General features: G+C 37.1%; 1 protein-coding gene across 2 annotated transcripts; it reads left to right on the forward strand.

The window, feature by feature from the left end:
* Positions 1 to 1,378: 1,378 nt before the first annotated feature.
* Positions 1,379 to 19,097, forward strand: LOC105038681 (AUGMIN subunit 6). Of its 2 annotated transcripts, none has more exons than XM_010914559.4 (13): positions 1,379 to 1,708; positions 1,855 to 1,911; positions 2,009 to 2,103; positions 4,350 to 4,500; positions 5,523 to 5,648; positions 5,769 to 5,928; positions 9,864 to 9,924; positions 10,001 to 10,271; positions 13,461 to 13,586; positions 17,167 to 17,322; positions 17,469 to 17,721; positions 17,905 to 18,363; positions 18,747 to 19,097. In XM_010914559.4, exons 1-13 carry the CDS (start codon positions 1,487 to 1,489, stop codon positions 18,785 to 18,787), a joined length of 2,178 nt encoding a protein of 725 aa, XP_010912861.2. In that variant the 5' UTR covers positions 1,379 to 1,486; the 3' UTR covers positions 18,788 to 19,097. The 2 variants fall into 2 exon arrangements, with proteins under 2 accessions (XP_010912861.2, XP_010912862.2); XM_010914560.4 differs by having other exon boundaries at positions 17,475 to 17,721.
* Positions 19,098 to 19,401: the final 304 nt, after the last annotated feature.

Genomic DNA, 19,401 nt, shown 5'->3' on the forward strand with positions numbered 1-19,401 from the left:
ACGGGTCTAATTTACATTAAAATGATTACTAGTAAACAAAATGATGCCAATAGATTGAGTTCCAATTAAATTTGACTATATCTATATCCAAATCTAAAATTACTATATATTATAATCAAATCTAATTTTAATTATAATTTTGCTCATATCCAATATTATACCTTGAAAACTTTGTTAACATGTCAAGTGCAGAACCATAATAAGGTATTTAATAAGTTATTTACTGCTTTTCACCTGTTTTTCTTATTTTATCTTGATTTATTGAAAATATTATCTCATAAAATATGAACAATAGAAAATAAATAATTATATAAAATAGTAAAAATATTATCATAAACAACGAGTCTTTTTGTAAAAGGATATATATTTTTTTGATAAGGCAGATGATTCACGCTATTCCAGTATGACACATCAAAAAAAAAAATCCTAAGAACCATCAAAGTATCTACAAAATCAGTGCAAACCACATCAACAAAGTAGTTAGAGACATAGGATGTTGTTCAATCATCCTCATTCATCTTGCGGTAGATATAGTGGACAAGGAATGATGTCTCTTCTCTTATCATCCACCAAATATTCTATAAGAGTGAGTGGGTATTTGTGTCTTCACACTCTGTCTCAATTTAATTAATCATGATAGTTGAGTCATCCTCAATAGAATAGAATGAGCTCATAAGACATGCTAGGTATAGTTATAAACCATCTAAGCAATCTCAACTTTGCCACGATGACAGTGATGCGGAAGATTGTTGCACTATTTATTGCAACAAGTCCTAAATTTAGATTTTTAATCATAAAATCAACACATCCTCTATAATTTTTGTCAATCACACGACCATCGGAGTTAATTTTAAGAAAACATAAAAGTGGAGGCTTCCAAATGTGTTGCCCCAAAGGATCAAGAGAAGTTCCAGGTGTCCCTAAATATCATAGGTTATTCGGCAGCGCATGTGACCGTACGATCTCAGGGCATGGTTTCAATCAATAATCGAAATTTTGTTGATAAATATATAATTGCATGTGTATATATCATAATTATTTTTTTAATTGTAAAAAAGATAAAGGAGTGTCAAACTCCCCAAAATAGAAAAAAAAATTATCAAACACCCTGCCGGCCTGCGGCAACGAGATCATATCCTCCTCCCAGCCTTTCACCCACCCTACTCCGCCAACCTAATTAGTAATCATACCCAACGAGAGCGACACCAAGATCCGGTAAGCGTACTAATACGGTGACCACAATCCTCCACCAGCCTAAGTGCCTAACCCTTCCTTTCAATTTCAAACGGGCCAATCCGCTCCCCTCCCCCATACGTGGGTCCCACCGCCCCCGTAGAAACCAAGTCGCAAAACCCCAGGCTATAAAGCCTTCCACCAAAAGAAAAGAAAAGAAAAAGAAAAGGCCGAGAAAATAAAAAAGCGAGATCCTTCTTCCCGAGATATAGAGAGCAGCCGATCCATCGATCGAGAGAGAGAGGGATCGGCTATGGCGACGGAGCGCGAGAAGGAGCGGGAGGCGGAGCTGGAGAGCGCAATGTACACCAACTGCCTCCTACTAGGGCTGGATCCGGCGATCCTCGGCATGGGCGCTGGCGGCGGCGGCGGCAGCCCCCGCGTCGGTCACTTCCGCCACTCCAACCCCCGGATGGGCGAGCAGCTCCTCTATTTCCTCCTCTCCGCTCTCCGGGGCCCAGTCCAATCCGCCAAGGCATGACCCGACCCAATCCCCCCGTTCCTTCCTTTCCTTTTCAATGTCTTCGTCTTCGAATTCGATCTGGATCGGCATTTCTCGCCGTGGGTTCTTCCGATTCTCTGTATTTGTTTTTAATTGACTGGGATCTGTTGATCTGGCAGGATTTCGACAAGGTGTGGCCGATCTTTGATTCGGCCCAATCCCGGGACTTTCGAAAGGTTGATCCTGTGTCTCTCTTTTGGTGTGAATTTTTGGTTTTTGGAGTGTTTTTTATGCTGAAATCTGTGTTTTTCTTATCTTGTTTTTGCTGGGAAGATTGTGCAAGGGATCATAAGTGAGCTGGAGTCCCAAGGGGCATTGCCAAGGAGTAATTCTAGGGTTTCGTCGCTTGCAACTTGTTGTGGGCCGAGGCCAGTTCTCATCTTTCCACATTTTGTTTAAGCATTCTGCTGTTTTGATTCAGATCATAAGCTTTTGTTCTTTTCCTGTTATGAGAATGTTGGTACTCATATCACGTGTTTGCCAAAGTGATGCTCGGATGTAATTTCAATTCTGGATTGGTATTGCTGGATAATTTGGAATTGTCTCTAGTGGACATGATTAAGTTACCAACTTTGCGGGCCATTTTATCTTAAATTTAGCTCTATGTCATGATCTTAGCGTATGCGTTACTTCTAGAATGTTGGCAGATTTCTATTTGCATATCTTGTGGGTGATTTTTATGCTGTCACTTAGCATGTGGTGTTGGAAATGCCATTGGATATTTGTCCAAATTGCGCAACATGGCAGACAAGTATTCCACCCTTGACTCGAGGCACGATGTGCCGTATGATAATGGTTTTGAGATTACAAGCAGCATGATGCTGAGACTTCAAAATTTATGAAAACTGGATTTGTGGTGGTTTTTGTGATATCGCATGACTTCTATAAAATATTGGGCTTCAAACTGGGAGGAGTTGCATGCCATATATAGATGCATCGTTTAGACTAAGGTAAGATAGAGGTTACATTCAAAACACTCGTTATAATAATGAAATATCAGACACTGATCCTCACTTTCTTGTTGCTTTCTACTTAAACATCATCCATCTTCTTGTGTACAATCATTTCTCTTATTTCTTCTTTCCTTTCCCTCTGTTTTTGTTATAGAAATTTATATAAATCATATCCATCAAAGAACCCATAGGATTAATGTTTTTTAAATTCCTTGAGATGGTTTCCTCTTGTGATATATTGCATATTGAAATAACCTATTCTAATTATTAGAAGTTAAGAGGATATGATTATTATTTGGCTTGCCAAGTATATTAGATCCTATTCTAGGTCTTGATCACTAGAATGAGAAGCGTTTGTGTATACAGGTGTGGGTAAAAGGATATTCTAGAAATGCTTTAATTGCAGAAGGGGGTGCAGGTTTGAGATTTAGAGGAGGTTCTGAAGGGGGTACATTAACATAGATCGAAGATTCTACTAAGTTCCAGGTGGATATAATCGTGAGTTTTCAAGTGCAGTCAATCTCTTTTATGTGATTACTTGCTTTCCAGTGTATGAATTACATTGTTGACTGCCTTATGTGGGTACCCAAGTGGTGCCAAGTTTGGAGCTAGCTCGAACTCATGCTTGAAGGCATTGTTAGTATTTTCCTATGGAGTTGTTGCCTTGTATAGGAGTTGATTTAGAATGTAAGTTTAAGTGGTAAAAGGTAAAGAGAAGGGAGAAAGCATTGCAGTTGATTTCTTTGAATTTAAATTTTTGGTAGGGTCAACCACATTTGATTTTATCAATCGCTATTGGAAGTCTAATTTTGCCCTTTTGCTTGTTTTCTTGCTTTCAAATTCTTTTTGTAAATGAGATGCAATATTCATGTCTGATGAAGAACTACATTTCACGAAGATATATAATCAAGATATGATATGCCTAAGGTTTGCCTCAAAATTTGAACTTTGGATGTAATGGGCCAAGTGACCATGTTAAAGTGAATCTTTTGACCATTTTGTTGAACTCATGAAAATTTCAAGCTAAAACACAGTGAAGGTGCAAAATGAAGAAAGGAAAGGACAGATTGCAGTTGAAGTAGTGAAACTTTGATGTCAAAACATAGTGAGATGGTAATTTGACATAGGTACATCACTGGAAAGTGTTGGAAACTGCATAAATATCCATTACATGTAAAAATTCCGAAGATTAATTTCAGATTAATAGTGATCCAAGTGGATCAGCTACATCATGGTTTGACCTGCACCCAGCTTGATTTTATCAGACTTGTACTTGTCTTTTAGGGATAAACAAGAGTGAGTATGTGCAAGACAAAACACAATTTTGTGTAAATAGAGCAAGGGACTTCAATGAAATATAGCCATACCTTAATCATTAGATGGAAGTTAAATGAGGGCCAGATGCTGTTTTTTTCCCATTTTTTTTCTTATAGTTTGTCTCACCTCTTTACCATGATATTCATTACGTCATTATTTGTCTATAGTTCTTACTTTGAAAGATTTATTATCCGGTTTACTTTCTATTTTGATGAACATAATCTCTCTCTCTCCCCCCCCCCCCCATTTAAGATATTGATGCCTTATGCTTTTTGTTGGTCGGTTTCTTGGATCAATCAGTGCAACCATTGCAACATCTAAAGTATGAATTCCATTGAATGCAGATTTGTTGAGCTTTTGTGGCAACTTTCCGTGCATGCCTTACGAGAAGTTCATAAGAGAACATTTGCTGCTGATGCAGCTTCTAACCCTCTACCTGCTCCACTAACTGATGTTTCATATTTGCATGCAGCTGCATTACTTCCTGTGACCAAGGTAATCTAGCTGACTTGATCTTCTATTTTATTAGGTAATCTTTGTTTGTTTTTTTTTTTTTGGATCATATCTTTTGACTGGTAGTACTTGGATTATGGTATGCCATTTGTTTCAATAATTTACATTAGAGTTTTGTTTTGTCTAGTGGTGTTCCCTTGCTTTCTTTTATAGAATGATTATGAAGAGCAAGTTGAAATTTCAATTAGTTCATTTAAAAAAAGCAAAAAGACAACTATTTTGGGATGGTTATAGCTTTTTGGTAATGAGCAACATAGGCTGGCTATTGGCTTGATGGGTCAGACCGTAGTCAGGTCTTGTTTGGGCGGAATTAAAAATCAGGTTTCTGGATGGTTGATCTCAGTTTTTCATGCACAGAAATGTTTGGATTGAGTGAAAAATGTCATCAACCTACCCCTTTTGTGAAACTGACCACTTGTCTGATTATTGCTTCCTGCTCCTCTACTCCTATGCTTCCATTTCCGACCATCACACCCTCTCTTCTCTCTTTTTACTCCTCTTCTTGCCTTATCTGCTCCTCCCTCTGCCTGCTTCCATTATTTCCCTCCTTGCTCCGACATCCCACCATGTTACATGCATAATCATCTAGCTTTTTGTATGCCCCACGTCTGTTGTGGTGTTCATGGCCTCAATGCTGGCTCTGCCTTGTTATGTTGCTGTTCAGGACCTCTTTAATTCTTGCCCTTCTTTTATCTTGTCTTTCTCTGTCCCTCTCTCTAATTCCCTTGAGAGGTGGTTAATCATTTATCAAAAGGCCAAGTTTTCTTGGGCCTTGAAAAGGAGGTTAGAATCTGGCCTGAATCTTCCTAATGGGTGTGCACTGCATGCCTCTTGGAAAATTTGAGCTGGCCTTGAGGAAGGTACCAGCTCTCCATCTTGTCTTCACATGTTAAATATTTCTTCCTTGCTTGGTATTTGTTAATCAGAAGCATATAGCAATTAGTTGTTACAGATTCAAGCTGGCGGCTTTTTTACAGCTTTTATAACCCTTTCTTGCTAAACAGGCTAGAATAGCTCTCGAGCGAAGGAGATTTCTGAAAAATGCAAATATTGCTGTTCATAGGCAAACTATGTGGTCTAACTTAGCCCATGAAATGACCGCCGAGTTTCGTGGCCTTTGTGCTGAAGAGGTAGATGGTAACTTCCATAGAGTCCCTTAAATTATTACATATGATGCATTCATTAGTTTCTGCTCCCAAATCCCTCTTTTTGTACATCAGTGTTATTTATATACCAATTGCTATGATCAGGCCTATTTGCAGCAAGAGTTAGAAAAGCTACAGGATATGAGAAACAGAGCCAAGTCAGAAGGGGAATTGTGGGATGATCGCATCTCTGGCTCTTCTGGTCAGAATTCCCATCTAGTATCTAAGGCGACTCGCCTTTGGGAATCATTATTAGCTCGCAAGAGTAAGTTCAAACTGTTATCATTCAAATACACATGTATGTGCTTTTCCTTGAACTGTTTGGACAACTTCCTTGAACTGTCAGAGTTTGCAGGTCTGACGCTAAAACATCCTCCTTTTGTATTGCCTTAAATGCTTAAGGTTGGCTCTAGCTTATTTCACACTCAAGTGATACCCACTTATTGAAAAAGCTGTAAGCTATGGTTATTAATGTCCTCAGGACCCAATTTATAGAAGCTTTGTAGGACATCCTTTATAAGATGAAATTACTAGAGTTCATTTCGATAGAAGTGGATAAGACTTTCCTTCTTCATCTATTTTCTAGCAAAGATTTTGGGAAATTGGAAGATGGCATCCTAACTATGTTTAGAGATTAGAGTTAGGGCAGCTTTGATAAATTACTAACATCATCTGGTGCCAATCTATAATACAAAATAAGTATATAAAGATTCTAGGCTTATAAGTACCTTGTTAGGTGTGGTTTATTATTTTCACATCTCTTATCTCCGAATTAAGTACGAAGATATTATTATCAATCAGAACATGCTTTTTAGGAATGGTGAAGTGTCAAAGTGTCATACTTGGTTTTATTCTCATGCGTGGATATGTCCTTTGTAGGAGTCATGAGGATACTCCAGGTTTTATTTGCAAAACTCGATGTTTGGGCTCCTAGAGAATTAAGCAGGTTTCCATCTTAGATAATAATACCAATCAAAGGATGCTTTTTCGGAAGGGTGAAGTAACGTGCTTTGGCTTTGTTGTCATGCATGACTGTATCTGCTGTAGGGTTCATGAGAATATTCTTGCTTTAATTTGCAAACTCAAATCTAGGGTCTTGAAGAAAAGGTGCAAGCGGATTTTTCAATCTCAAATCTTTATTCTAATTGTTGGCATTTTGATACTACACTCATCGCATGTGGATTGACCCCTGTTTTCCTGTAAGTTGGAAAAATATTCAACAGATTGATGAATAAAATTAGATACGGGCTTAATTTTGACCTTCTTTCCCATGGAGGAAAGTCATTTGAAGTTTTCTGTAGAGGATAACTTGGAGTTATGCTTCAATAGCACCAAGCAAATAGAAAACAATTTTTGGTTGTTATGAGTCTACCCAAGTTGCAATTAGTTCTTTATTGCAAATATTTGTTTCAAGATCAAAATTTATATGAGAGAGATGCAAAAAAGGTTAAACTAGAGTCGAATCCAGTCCTCTTTCAACCCAGAGAACAGTAGCCTCGATCAAGCTCCAATGAAGATAAAATTTGATATGAGAGAGAAGCAAAAGGGTTATAAGTTTTTGTCCCATCCATTCCCCTGTTGACCGAAGAACTGCAGCCTTTTATTGAGCTTGAATGTGGAAATTGCCTTGCAGTATGATGAAGCATCTTTACTTCTTTTGGGGGTTGATATATTCTCTGTGTTATCCTCTTTATCAGCCCGAAACTCTTTTCTAAACTCTCTACCATGACATTGTTGCTAGCAAGCTTGGAATGTTTTGGCTAGATTTAGTGGGACGCGTGAAAGCTGGATGTCCAATTTTACATCTCACTACTTAGGCTTGTATATGTTTGCTTAAAGTTGTTGAAGAGATAAGACCTTACTAGCTGGAATCTAGTACGTAGGTTAATGCACCTGCTTCGAAATCTTTCTGGAATCCTGAAACTACACCTGCTTCCTAAGTGCTTTCTTACTAATAATGTTTCTACAATATCCATCTTCCACGTACACCGCATTCGCTCCTGATTGTGGCAAGAATGGGACTCAAAAATTAGAAGTTATTAATAAATATTCTTTTGGGAAAATGGATGTGTGTGCTTTTTATTTTTTTTTTTGAAGGATAGATTGCAAAATAATTGTTTTCTACCTGCAGTCTACATCCCCCCAATCTACCACCCTAAAATTGGTAAGGTATCTTCCAATTGAAACAATTTCTTGAAGGTCTCATTTGCAAAGAGATTATCTTTTATTTTGTGAGGGAGGATAAGTATTAGATCTCGGTATTAGAATTGGTTGGCTGAGTTTCAAAATCAATTATTTATGGTTATATTTAACTGTCTTATTTCTCCCTAGGTGCATGAGCATCAAATGCCATCAATAAGGTGGGTCTCTATACCTGCTAGCTAACCTTTCAGGTTTCATGATATACCCCTTCTGACTAAAGTTGCTTCATCTTCAACACCAATTTTTAATGTCTTGTTGGCGGTTGATTGTACAAAGTTGCTTAATCATCCCACCAAGCCTTCCTACCTTGGAGTTTGCTCCATGGATGATTCTATTGTTGTGTGAAAAGCTTGGATGAGTATGAAATTTTGGTTGGCTTAAAGAGATGGTAGCCTCTGAATATGATGGAAGCATTGGAAGGAATATATTGTTCAGGACTTTTGGGGTGTATTATTTTGGTGGTTTCACATTGGTATATTATTTTTTTTCTTAATGTGTTAAAAAACTATGTTTAGTTTGCAATACATACTTTTTTAATTGATGACAAACTTACATACGATCATGGAGATGCCTATGAGATTCCAAATCAAGAATACCTGAGCCTATGTTGGAATTTTGCTTCTCTTTCAATTCACCGACAAAATTAATGCTGAGATGGTTCCATATGTTTCCCATAAGTTACAAAATTTTAATTTAATCTAGAAAATGCTTCCCAACATTTAAAAAAGTGAAGAAATGACAAAAGATTGGATAAACAAAAGTACAGGCTGTAACTCTAAAACTAGCTGTTTATTTAGGGCATGTATAGGAACAACCCAATCTAGTCTTGTGGGAATCTGTGGGCTGAGTTAGTTGGGCCCATTTCAGATCAAGCCAAACTTCCATTTCCTGTGGGATCAGAAAAGACCTATTGAGATTTTGTTTTAAAAATAAGTACTGTGATTTTCAGACCCTCCCCCCCCCCCCCCCAACTCCCCCCTTCCCCTTGCTTTTTTCCCTCCCTCCCTCCCTCTCTCTCTCTCGCTCCCTTTCCCACTGCCCTCTCTCTCTCCGGTCCCTGCAGGAGTACCCAAACAGGCCCTTAGATTGTTAAATGGATTAAGTGATAAAGGGAGCTTAGTATATTGCTTGGTTAAGAGAAAAATTGCTTCAAGTTTCTTATTGGAGATATTTTAATTGCTATTCAAATTTTGTGAAGTTTAGGTGCTAGTCTGCATGAACGGTGTAATGTAAAGAAAAAGGCTGATTGATCTTGACTGCAAGGATTCAGGTTTCAGCGGGATGTCCCACGGGACACCAGAACGGGGTACCATCTCATATGCCGCGACAGGGCATCCCGCTAGCATCCCAGCGGCCCTGATCGGGATGTCTTGGGACATTCTCTGTCCCGAGTGTCGGGACGGGGTGGGATGGCGGCGCGTTCCGTTCCATAGGAAAATCGGGATAGCCTCGTCTCATGGGATTTAAAATCTTGCTCAACTGAAACATCATCTTTTTTGGAAAATTACAAGTCTAGAATAGACGATCTCTTTTTTTTTCCTGAGCTCCTTGTTCCATGTTATCATACATGTTGCTGCTTTTATTTTTTATTTATTATGTTTGTTTTTGCCAAAAGGGATATTCAAATGTGCTATATGCAGTGGCACTATCAATCCTTCATGGTGTTGGAAGAATAATGTTTTATTCCAACATCAGGCAGAAATCTGTTTGATTGTACATGTTTTGTTAGATATAAAGCTACAAAATGATTTTCTTATGCAATAAGGAAATTACTAATATTTTATTCAGTTTAGTAAAATATGACATTGCTACTTGTGTTTCCTTTGTTTCTTTTTTTTCTTTATCAAATTGTTTTAGTGGGTCCTACTGAAAATAAAACTTTATTCTATCATGGACTTATATGTAATCGTGCTTTTTTTTTTGTCTTAAATGCAGTTTCTCCTTTTACATTTTGCCTGGCTTGCTCTAGGAATATTTAATATTAATTTTTGTATGCAGGTCAACATGAAGTTTTAGCTTCTGGCCCTATTGAGGACTTGATAGCCCATCGTGAACATAGGTGAAACATAAAATTTCCTAGAATATATATATAAACAAAACTAGATGGTTTCTTACATTCAGGTTGTTTTTATCAGGTACCGCATCTCTGGAACATCTTTGCTTGCAGCCATGGATCTAAGTTCACATGTTCCTTATTCAGATGTGCTATCAGTTCGCACTGGCGAAATGTCTCCACCCATAGATAATCGGGAGCAAACGGATTCGCCTCAGTTTCAAGGGAAAAATGAAAATCTTTCTAGGGCAGATGACAGAAGTGGGAGAGTTCACCCCACTGTTGATGTAGCCGAAATTCTTAGACGTTGGACTCATGCTTTACAACGTATTCATAAACAATCACTTCACTTGGTAAGTTAATCTGTATTGCAAATTAAGCTGCCACATGTATCTGCATTTAAAATCATCTGTTATCGGGATTTCTTTTTTACCAAAGAACTACTTAAAATATTCATATGGTAAGTGTCTTATGGTTGCATGACTGGCTCTTTTGGAGGCCACATTAGTATCGTCTGGTGTATGTTTGAAGATCAAATAAATTTGTCAACATTATGCATGAGTTTACAAAACCTATGCTTCACCACACAAGTCTGGTGCAGATCTCTAAGTACTGGACATGAAATTCAGTCTTCTTGTGTTGTTGTTTTTTTGTATATTCTGTTGGAAAACATTCTTTACTCGCTGATGTCAAACAATTAATCTAGATGGAAATTGATGCCTTTGATAGTTTGGTCTGTTTTGTGCTACTAACAGTATAATGTCAAACGTCTTGTTTATCTATTTGAGGCACAGCACATCTTCAACAATGTTAGTCAAGTAAAAAGGTGGAAAAATTCATGTGCTTGGATATCTTTTTTCTTCCTTTCATCATGGTGGTAGACGTGTAGAACATCTTAAACATCTTCAAGCCATAATTCTCCAATAACATCAAGTCCTTTTATGGGCTAAGGCTTATTTGTGAAGGTTTAAGATATCACTTTACGAATCCGACCACATGGATCATCTTGAATTTTATCTTTGCCTGAATTTAACTTGGCTTTATAAAGTGCTCATTGATCCTTCAGTATCCAGCTAATTTATATGGTATCAAATGAAGTATGATTTGCATAAATTTTGATGTAATAAAGAATAAACATAAGAAGTATGTACCAGAAAGAATAAACATAAGACCATGTACTTACTTTTCATCCTTAATATGTGATGTATGATTTGTTATTTGTGTAGGGTTAACTCTAGTTGTTTTGCCCTTAAGATGTTGTAAATTGCAATGAACAGAGATGAAATGTGACAATATTACTTCTCAACACAACAAATATGCAAATAAATAATTACACCTTTTTTTTTTCTTTTTTTTTGCATTATAGATACCAGCAGTGCTTGAAGTGATATTCTGTATTTAGCTTTTTCCCCCTCTTCTGCTTCCATAATGCTATGTTCACGAGATACTACAGGCTTATAGTATAACCATAAAGCCAAGGTAGTATAGTGCTTACCATCCTTTGTGTGAGGTGATAAATAGAGCCGTAAAATGTGGAATGCCTAAATTTTAGCTGATTCATTGCAAAGTATATGCAACACAATTGCAACAAAATAATAAAAAGTTCAGGTTACACACAAAAAAAAAAAAAAAAAAAATGCTTCACTGATATTAGTGGATCATATTTTGCTTTCAACCTAAATCTTTTTTTTTGGGTAGCCCAAAAGGAGGAAGACTTTAAAGAGGTTTTTAATGTGTAGCTGATTTCAAATCTCTCAGATTTGTTGTTCTGCTGTAAAAAAGAAGCACGTATCAGCATGTAGGCTTAGCCACGAAGGAGAATAGGAGGATTGGAAAAGGGATAATGGATGAACATTTGCTGAAGATTTTAGCAGATGTTGACCCAGATCGGTTATAGTCCGAGTTTTTTATTGTTAATTGCCATAAACAACATTTGAAGAGGATAAATTGTTAATAGAGTAAAATAAGAGTTTAAGGGAGAGAGGAGGGGATGCAAAGGGCTGAATCTACCCTTTCTTTTCTTCACATAAAATTCAACATATCATGCCTAACATTTTTTTTCCTCAGAATACCTAGTTGGTTTGATGGATTGATTTGATTGATGTAGCATTAAGATTTGGATTTTCGGATCCTATGTATTTTAAATCCTATTTGTTCATAATTCTTCTAGTAATAACGTGAATTTTTAAAAATATTAATAATTACATTAGTATTACTGAGAACTTGATATCTAGTAAGTAAATTTTTTAGCAGATAAATTGTGAACCAAGAAATTTTGTACCGGCTCGAACCGGCCGGTACACCCTGTATCGAGCTGGATTGGCAGGGAATTGGGATGGTTCGGTCAGGAAAACGATATACAGAGGTGGAGAGGAAAGAGAGAAAAGAGAGAGAGGAGGAGAGGAAGAGAGAGCAGATGCCGTTGGAGGCTGGTTGTGGCTGCTAGAGGGCCGCAGAAGACTTTGCGGCTCGACTATCGCCCAATAGGGCTCTTAAATGAGTGAGAAAGAGAAAGAGAGGGGAAGCGATATATCGGAGGGAGGTGCAGCCGGCGGAGGAGCCGTTGGAGATTGTCGGATGGCCGTCGTGGCCACTGGGCGGCGGAAACTGCGCGCGCGGGGCGCGGCCATGGAATAGGGGCGACAACCCCCGTTCCTTCATCACATTTTTTTTAAAATGACGATGAATAGTGAAGCTGGCAATTGGTTTGCCGGCATCACTTAAATAAAACCAGTAGCAAACCCATTGCCGGCTTCATTTTTTGAATTTTTTTTTTAAAAAAAAGACAAAAACAGTGAGCCGCAAGAAGCTGGCAATCGGTTTGCTGGTTTCACTTAAGTGATTGTCGGCTTCACGCTTTTTCGGATTTTTTTTAAAGAAATCTTTCACGCTCGCAGTGCTGCACGCGTGGAGTGCACCTTTCGGCTGTCTGACTGCCTCTCCGATGGCTTCTCCTCTCTCATTTTCTTTTCCCCCCCTTCTCTCTCTCTCTCTCTCTCTCTCTTTCTCTCTTTTCCTCCTCCTGATTCACTTTCTTTGCCTATGTTGGTTCGCATCGGTCCAATCCGTACCGCTTGCTGGCCGGCACGGGTTCCAGTACCGAGTCTGTGAACTTTTTTGTGAACGGTTTTGTTTTGGAATGACTTGCCAAGGAAGGTTTATGGATTATAATAACAGTGTTAATGAATCAATTCTTATCCATCTAACTAATTGTATCATGACTTGATTTGTCCATTCTGATTTGTTACTTGCCATCCAATAAGCTAGTCACATAATTGTTAATCAGTTCTTTGATGAATAGTTTATTAGTCACTACAGTTGTTTTAGATATTAATTTATTTTGTAAATATTTATTGTGCCATAGGGAATATGTATATCATTGGATTCTGCCACATGTTATTCCATAATCTTGGCATCTTTGATTTTTTTATTGCATTTTAAATCATGCTCATACTTTTATTGGAGGCTACCCTAATACGATTAATTTCTTCTATAACAATGTTTACAATTTTTGGTGACCCAAGAAATTGCTGTTGGTATAGGCTAAGGCTAATGATGGGGAGGGCCCAGAACTACTTCGTAGTACATCTGACACCAGTGCAAGTGGTCATGCTGAGTCATTGGCTGCAACCCTTGCAGAACATCGGCAACATTTAGTTAGCATACAGGTTTGGCGATACTTCCACAGCAGTTATCTTATTCATAACTGTTTTTGCTGTAACTGAAAGTTTGATTTTATGATTGATGGATTAGACGAAGCATGTGTTCTTTTATCCAAAAGAGGAAACAAAATATAGTCAAGAAATATACAGCATGCAATGTACTGAGTTAAGACAAGAAATTTAGCAAGCATCTTCCGCTGTCTTTTGTGTGGAAATAATTTTATCCTTCTTGTTCGGGCTGTCATTGTTCATGAAGTTCCTCTATATTGGATTAAGGTTTGTCCTCGTAAAAATCTAAATATGTGAATCACTGAAGTTGAGAATAAAGGACTAACAGCCAAAAGGTTTCATTGGCATATGGTGAAAATCATTTAGTTTATTGAAGATTATCTATTTTTGGAGTTAGCACCAAATCTTGTTACAACACTAAGGATTGGACTTCTTGGAGTTCCTAGCTATTAGGAGGATTCCTTGAAAGGAGAGTTGTGTATAGAAAGGTTCTCACTTATGTGTTTATGCAGATAATTGAGGGGGTGGTTTAATTCCTCCTCTTTCTTTCCTTCTTTTATTGCCTCCAAGATTTAAAGAGATTCTTTTTTTTTTTTCTTTTTCCTTTTCTCAGGTCTATTATAAGAATATATTTAGTTATTAGAAAACATAAACTAATAAAAAGGGTCAATGTAATGAGTCTAGATGAAGATAATATTACTTCAATTAATGTGCTGATGTTCTTTCTATATAGATAATATATTTGAAAGATGATGTTTAATCTTCTAGTGCTTATAGCACTAAGCATGCTAGTATGCTTGATTGTATTACTTGCTATGTTACTGATTATGAAGTTAGGTTTGTAATATGAGTAAAACTGTCTTGTAGGAGTTCATTCTTATGACTTCTTTTTAGTTACATGTTTGTTTATAGCTTTGACCCAAAGACTCTGCAAATAAGTTTGATTATGAGCTAGGGAAAATCTAGCTCTTGCCTACTTCTGCCTAAACTCTAACCTCAAGCTTACAATCAAACCTATTTTGAACCAATAAGCTTAAAATGAACCTAACCTGGCACCATCAAGGAGGGGAAAACTCTAATCTCAAACATAAAATCAAGCCTAATTTGGTCCTGTTTGGCCCCATCAAGAATGGGCTTAAAATCAAGCCTAAAGTAATCCCATCATGAAGGGCAACCTCTAATCTCATGATCAAAGCAAGCCTAATTTGGCTCCATTAAGAAGGGGTAGATAGATCAACTGCTTATTTGTCTGTTTTTGATTGAAAACAAGGTTGTTCATTAATTTAGTGGTATTTCAATTACATAACAACTTGGAATTAAGGTGCCCATACATACTGTGTTTAATCTACAATCTGTACCATTTCTGATAGGTCATCGACATGGTAAAACTTTGTATCTCTATATTTGTATCTTTTGGCCTGAATTGATGCATGTCCTTTTGATACATATTGTTACAGGTAGATACATAGTGGCACAACCTTTGTTCTTCTCTAAATTGCCTGGAACACTTCATCAGTATTTTTATTACTATTATAGATTTGTTTATAGTGAACTTGGAAAACTGATCTACAGATTAAGTAATAATGACTATATAATTATTTGGAAAGCACCACCATATTATATAATGGTATCCCATATTATATAATATTCCAGTGGTACTTTAATATATTGACTTCCCATAACAGCAATACTATTTGTATAATACTCAACATACATTGGTAATTTGTAAAATAATTGGACATTTCTGATAGTTCTTAGTGTGATTGTTTGAACTTGTTTGTGTTATTGTGTAATTTAGTTTTGTAAAGTTAATCTATGTAATGAATAACTTGAAGCTAAACTGCATACATATTGAATAGCAACCAACATAGTTATGTAGAATGGTTTATGATCTTAAATTATTATGAATTAGTTAAAAACTAAATTTATATGTTTCCAACTTGTCTACTTACTGACATAAAATTACCGAAGTGGGTTGATTTATAAAATAAGTTGAATAAAGAGATGTAGCTTAGCATACTGGTTCTGAATTTTACTATATTTTTTACATACCACATACATAATCATGTGCATGTTGTGCTGGTGTTGATTGGCATGGACATGATATTTGAATCCTTTATCCTTCATGACAAGTCACCAAACTTCCTAAGAAACATGTACATCTGCTTATATTAATTTCCTTGTTAACTGATAGTCATAAATTTATACTACTATATTCACAAGAGTAAATTAAATCATGTAGGTTTCATTCATTAACTATTATAGTTTTCATAATTCTGTAGTGTTTTTGTCTCTTTGGATTGCTGTGGAGAAAATAGAAAATAGAGATACCAGGCAACATTCAAAAAATCTTGGCTCTGTCCAGAAAATATTCGGATGATGCAATATTTTCTCACCATTTGATTGGTGATATGAGTACTTCTATTAGTCATGTGATATAAGGCTTTTCCTACTCATGGATTTTAAAAGTGGATGGTAATATTTATGCTGAGACATTTGCTTTCATCATGAAGATGATTAGTATCAATGTTAGACATATGACATGGATGTCAAGTGTTAAGGTGTTCAAATGATCCTGATTGCTTTGTGATATTAGTAAAAACTTTGGTAAATTTAGTAGTAGAGTTATGAATTTTATGTAGAAATGCCAAGCAGTCACATAATGGCGATGATATCTTGCATTAATGACTCGATGTGTCAAGGAGTGTTATGGAGCATTGAATGCTGGACATGTCCAAAACCTAAGATGTGGATTGTCAAGGTAACACCGACTGTTATGTGCAATTGGATTACTGCATTATCTTGCCTAGTCTGCTACTGCTTGAGCTGAAGATCACGTTGTTGTACAAAGGAACATGTGCGAGTGCCTATTGAGCCAGTAGACCAGTGCAAATTTTATGATAGGCTATTTAAATAAAAATCTATGCTATTGATCAAGATCTGGAGCATTATAATGTTGAGGTGGTAAACCTGGAAATTTCATACCTGTGCATCAAGTGGACAAGATGAATGATTTATTTGTAAGGGACAATGATTTATTATAATTTATGGCTTAAAACGTCAGAATCCACTAGAATTTGATCTGTATGTGTTGCAGATTGGATCGTGGTCAATAACCTAGCATTTTGGTATCCTATTGCTTCCGGTAGATAAGAAAATGATGACCAAAGTATTTGATTTTAAATTTCTGGGTATTTGATATGTCATAATTCATGATTAATGTTGTGAATTTTCAATATAGGTGGTCCATCATATGCATATGTGCGTACAGTGAATTTTATTTTGACTTTATTTCATTCTTGGTAGTCGTTGATCATTACTGGTTCTTACAATAAAGACCTTGCAGAAAGGGGATGTGCACCGCCGTTCTAGATGTAATCTCCTTGATGTGTAGTGTCCCCATTCTTGTATGTGCATTTATATTACGGAAATTGTCCTAATGGCGACTAAAAATCATATATTTCGTCATTTCTTCATTTTACACTGTTGCTATTTTTGTGCCGAAAATTCAGGCCATGTTAAGCCATATATTTCAATAGTTTTGATTACATCCTCATATCAACTGCCTGCAATGCAGGGCCTCATCAATCAACTGAAGGAAGCTGTTCCAGCAATGCAGAAGTCAATATCAGAGCTCACCGAAGAAGTAAACAGTATTTCTTCAACTACAATGGATGAGTATGATGCTAGATCAAACTCACCCATGCAGTGTCAAAGTATTGGAAGACCACTAGTAAGAATCCGTCAATCCTTTTACCACGTGTTATAACATTTTTGGCTTTGAATGATAGTAATCTGACAGACTTTTTTATTTTTTTTAACAAAACTTATCTTCATTTATATGTTTTTTTGTCCCCCAACTGATCATTTTTCGATTAGAAACAGGAAAATACCAATGATGAAGCTGCAGAGATGACTTCTAAACTCTCCTTTGTCCAGCTTGATAAAGTTTCAACTAGCCCGACTCTGAAGCTTCCTCATTTGTTTAGTTTAACTCCAAATTCATCAGGGAAAGGCATGCATGCACCAAAACGGCATGCATTAACTACACAATCCAACCAAGAAGGTCTACCAGTAGGGAAATCAATTGCACAGCACTTTACAAAAGCTCAAACTGATGGTGCACCTCAAGGTTAGCACCTTTGATCGTCCGCCTGCTTGAGGCTTTTCCTGTAGATATCTACAGAACTTTAAGCTTCTTTGCTTTTTTTTCCTTCTTTTTCTTAACTCTCTAGATTTCTGGTGATAAGAGCACAGCCTTCTTCTGTGTACTATTATTTGTCTACTTAGTTCCTTTTTTCTCCTGGTTTTACAGATGGTGATGGTTATTATGCTCGGAACCTTAGGCGTTCTGTTCGTGAAGCTGCATTGTCAAAGCCGTCAAACAACACAGAATGGTCCCAAGATAAAAGCAGTGACGATGAGTCTGAACACTTTTTCATACCTCTCTCAACAGACCTTTCTCGAAAAGAAGTAGATGCCATTCCGAATCGAAGAAAACAGCGATTGGTTTTCTCTCCACCAGAAATCCGTGTCTCGAGGAATACAAAAGATCTCCATTCTAACACTGAGAGCCAGTTAAATTCAGTGCCAGTTGTGTCAGATAAATTGGATGGACTTGATGATTATGGAAACCCGACACAACTGGTTCAGCCAGCTCTTGGTAATGTGCGGAGCACATTTACTGACATTGATGATGGTCTGGATCAAGTGTTCTCTCCTCCATTGCTAATGGAATCATCGTTCTTCCAAGATACATACGAGGACTTGCTTGGTATATATATATATATATATATTTATCTTGCCCAATTACTTCCCTGACCTATTTCTGTCATGGTTTTCAAATGTCGTTTCTTTTATTAGTTGTTTGCATGTAGACCCATGCATCCATCTAAGATATAATAGGCCTTAGATGAGGAAAACCACCTGATAATTATTAGTATAAATGCTATAAAAGGCATATTGTTTCACAAATCAGTTGCACAAATTGTCTTTCATGGGTCCTTATTTGTGGGGGATTTAATGCCGGAGAGTAGATTTGTATATGAGGGCATGTAAATCTCACTAAATCATTGCTTGCTTGATCATGCCTCTTAGCCCGCTTCTTCACACACTTGCAGGACTTGTTTATAGGTTATTTTTTTCCTCCTTTTGCAGCGCCATTATCTGAAACCGATGCTGCCTTAATGGAGCTTTAGCGTCCGGGATGAGTTCGTCGCAGTTGTCTATTACTTGATGCTCAGCAGCCAGATAGAATGTTCAGAATTCTTTACAGTCCTCGTGTTTGAGGACCAACACGTCTGTATATCCGCCAAGCTTCAGCATGCGGACTTGTGTGGTGGAAAGGTGAGTGAAGAGTTTATTCTCTGGAGGCATGGAATTGCTTTTGAGTTCATTGGGGTGGGTGATGTACTAACATCGATGTACGCTAGAGATGCCCAGCCATTTCTGTAGTTAATTTACAGCAGCTGTAATTGTATTGTAATAAGTCAAAGTCCACTTTTCCAAGTGCCTTTTGCCATCAATGGCTTGTCTTGCGTGTTTCCTTATGAGTTCCTGGGCTCGAATCCTTTTAGATCAATGCTACAGTAACTCAGAAAAATCACAAGAGAGTCACTGAGTTGTCTTATACCAATCACTTTGCTTCATTAAATGGCACAGTTTACCACAACAATTCAAAGGAGCAATGAGAATGCACCAAACCAGCTGACTCAACTGTTGAGTGATATTTTGAGTTACTGAAGCATTTTTGTTTGTTATTTCCAAATCCCGCAATATTGTAATAATATATCCTTTCATCTCATCTCGAAAC

This window comes from Elaeis guineensis, chromosome 1 (genome assembly GCF_000442705.2).
Source record: "Elaeis guineensis isolate ETL-2024a chromosome 1, EG11, whole genome shotgun sequence".
Lineage (NCBI taxonomy): Eukaryota > Viridiplantae > Streptophyta > Magnoliopsida > Arecales > Arecaceae > Elaeis > Elaeis guineensis.

Coding starts and splice junctions, on each gene's coding strand:
- LOC105038681 (XM_010914559.4), top strand. CDS start 1,487: ATGGCGACGGAGCGCGAGAAGGAGCGGGAGGCGGAGCTGGAGAGCGCA. Junction 1,709..1,854: donor GCCCAGTCCAATCCGCCAAG/GCATGACCCGAC, acceptor TTGATCTGGCAG/GATTTCGACAAGGTGTGGCC. Junction 13,587..17,166: donor AACATTTAGTTAGCATACAG/GTTTGGCGATAC, acceptor CCTGCAATGCAG/GGCCTCATCAATCAACTGAA.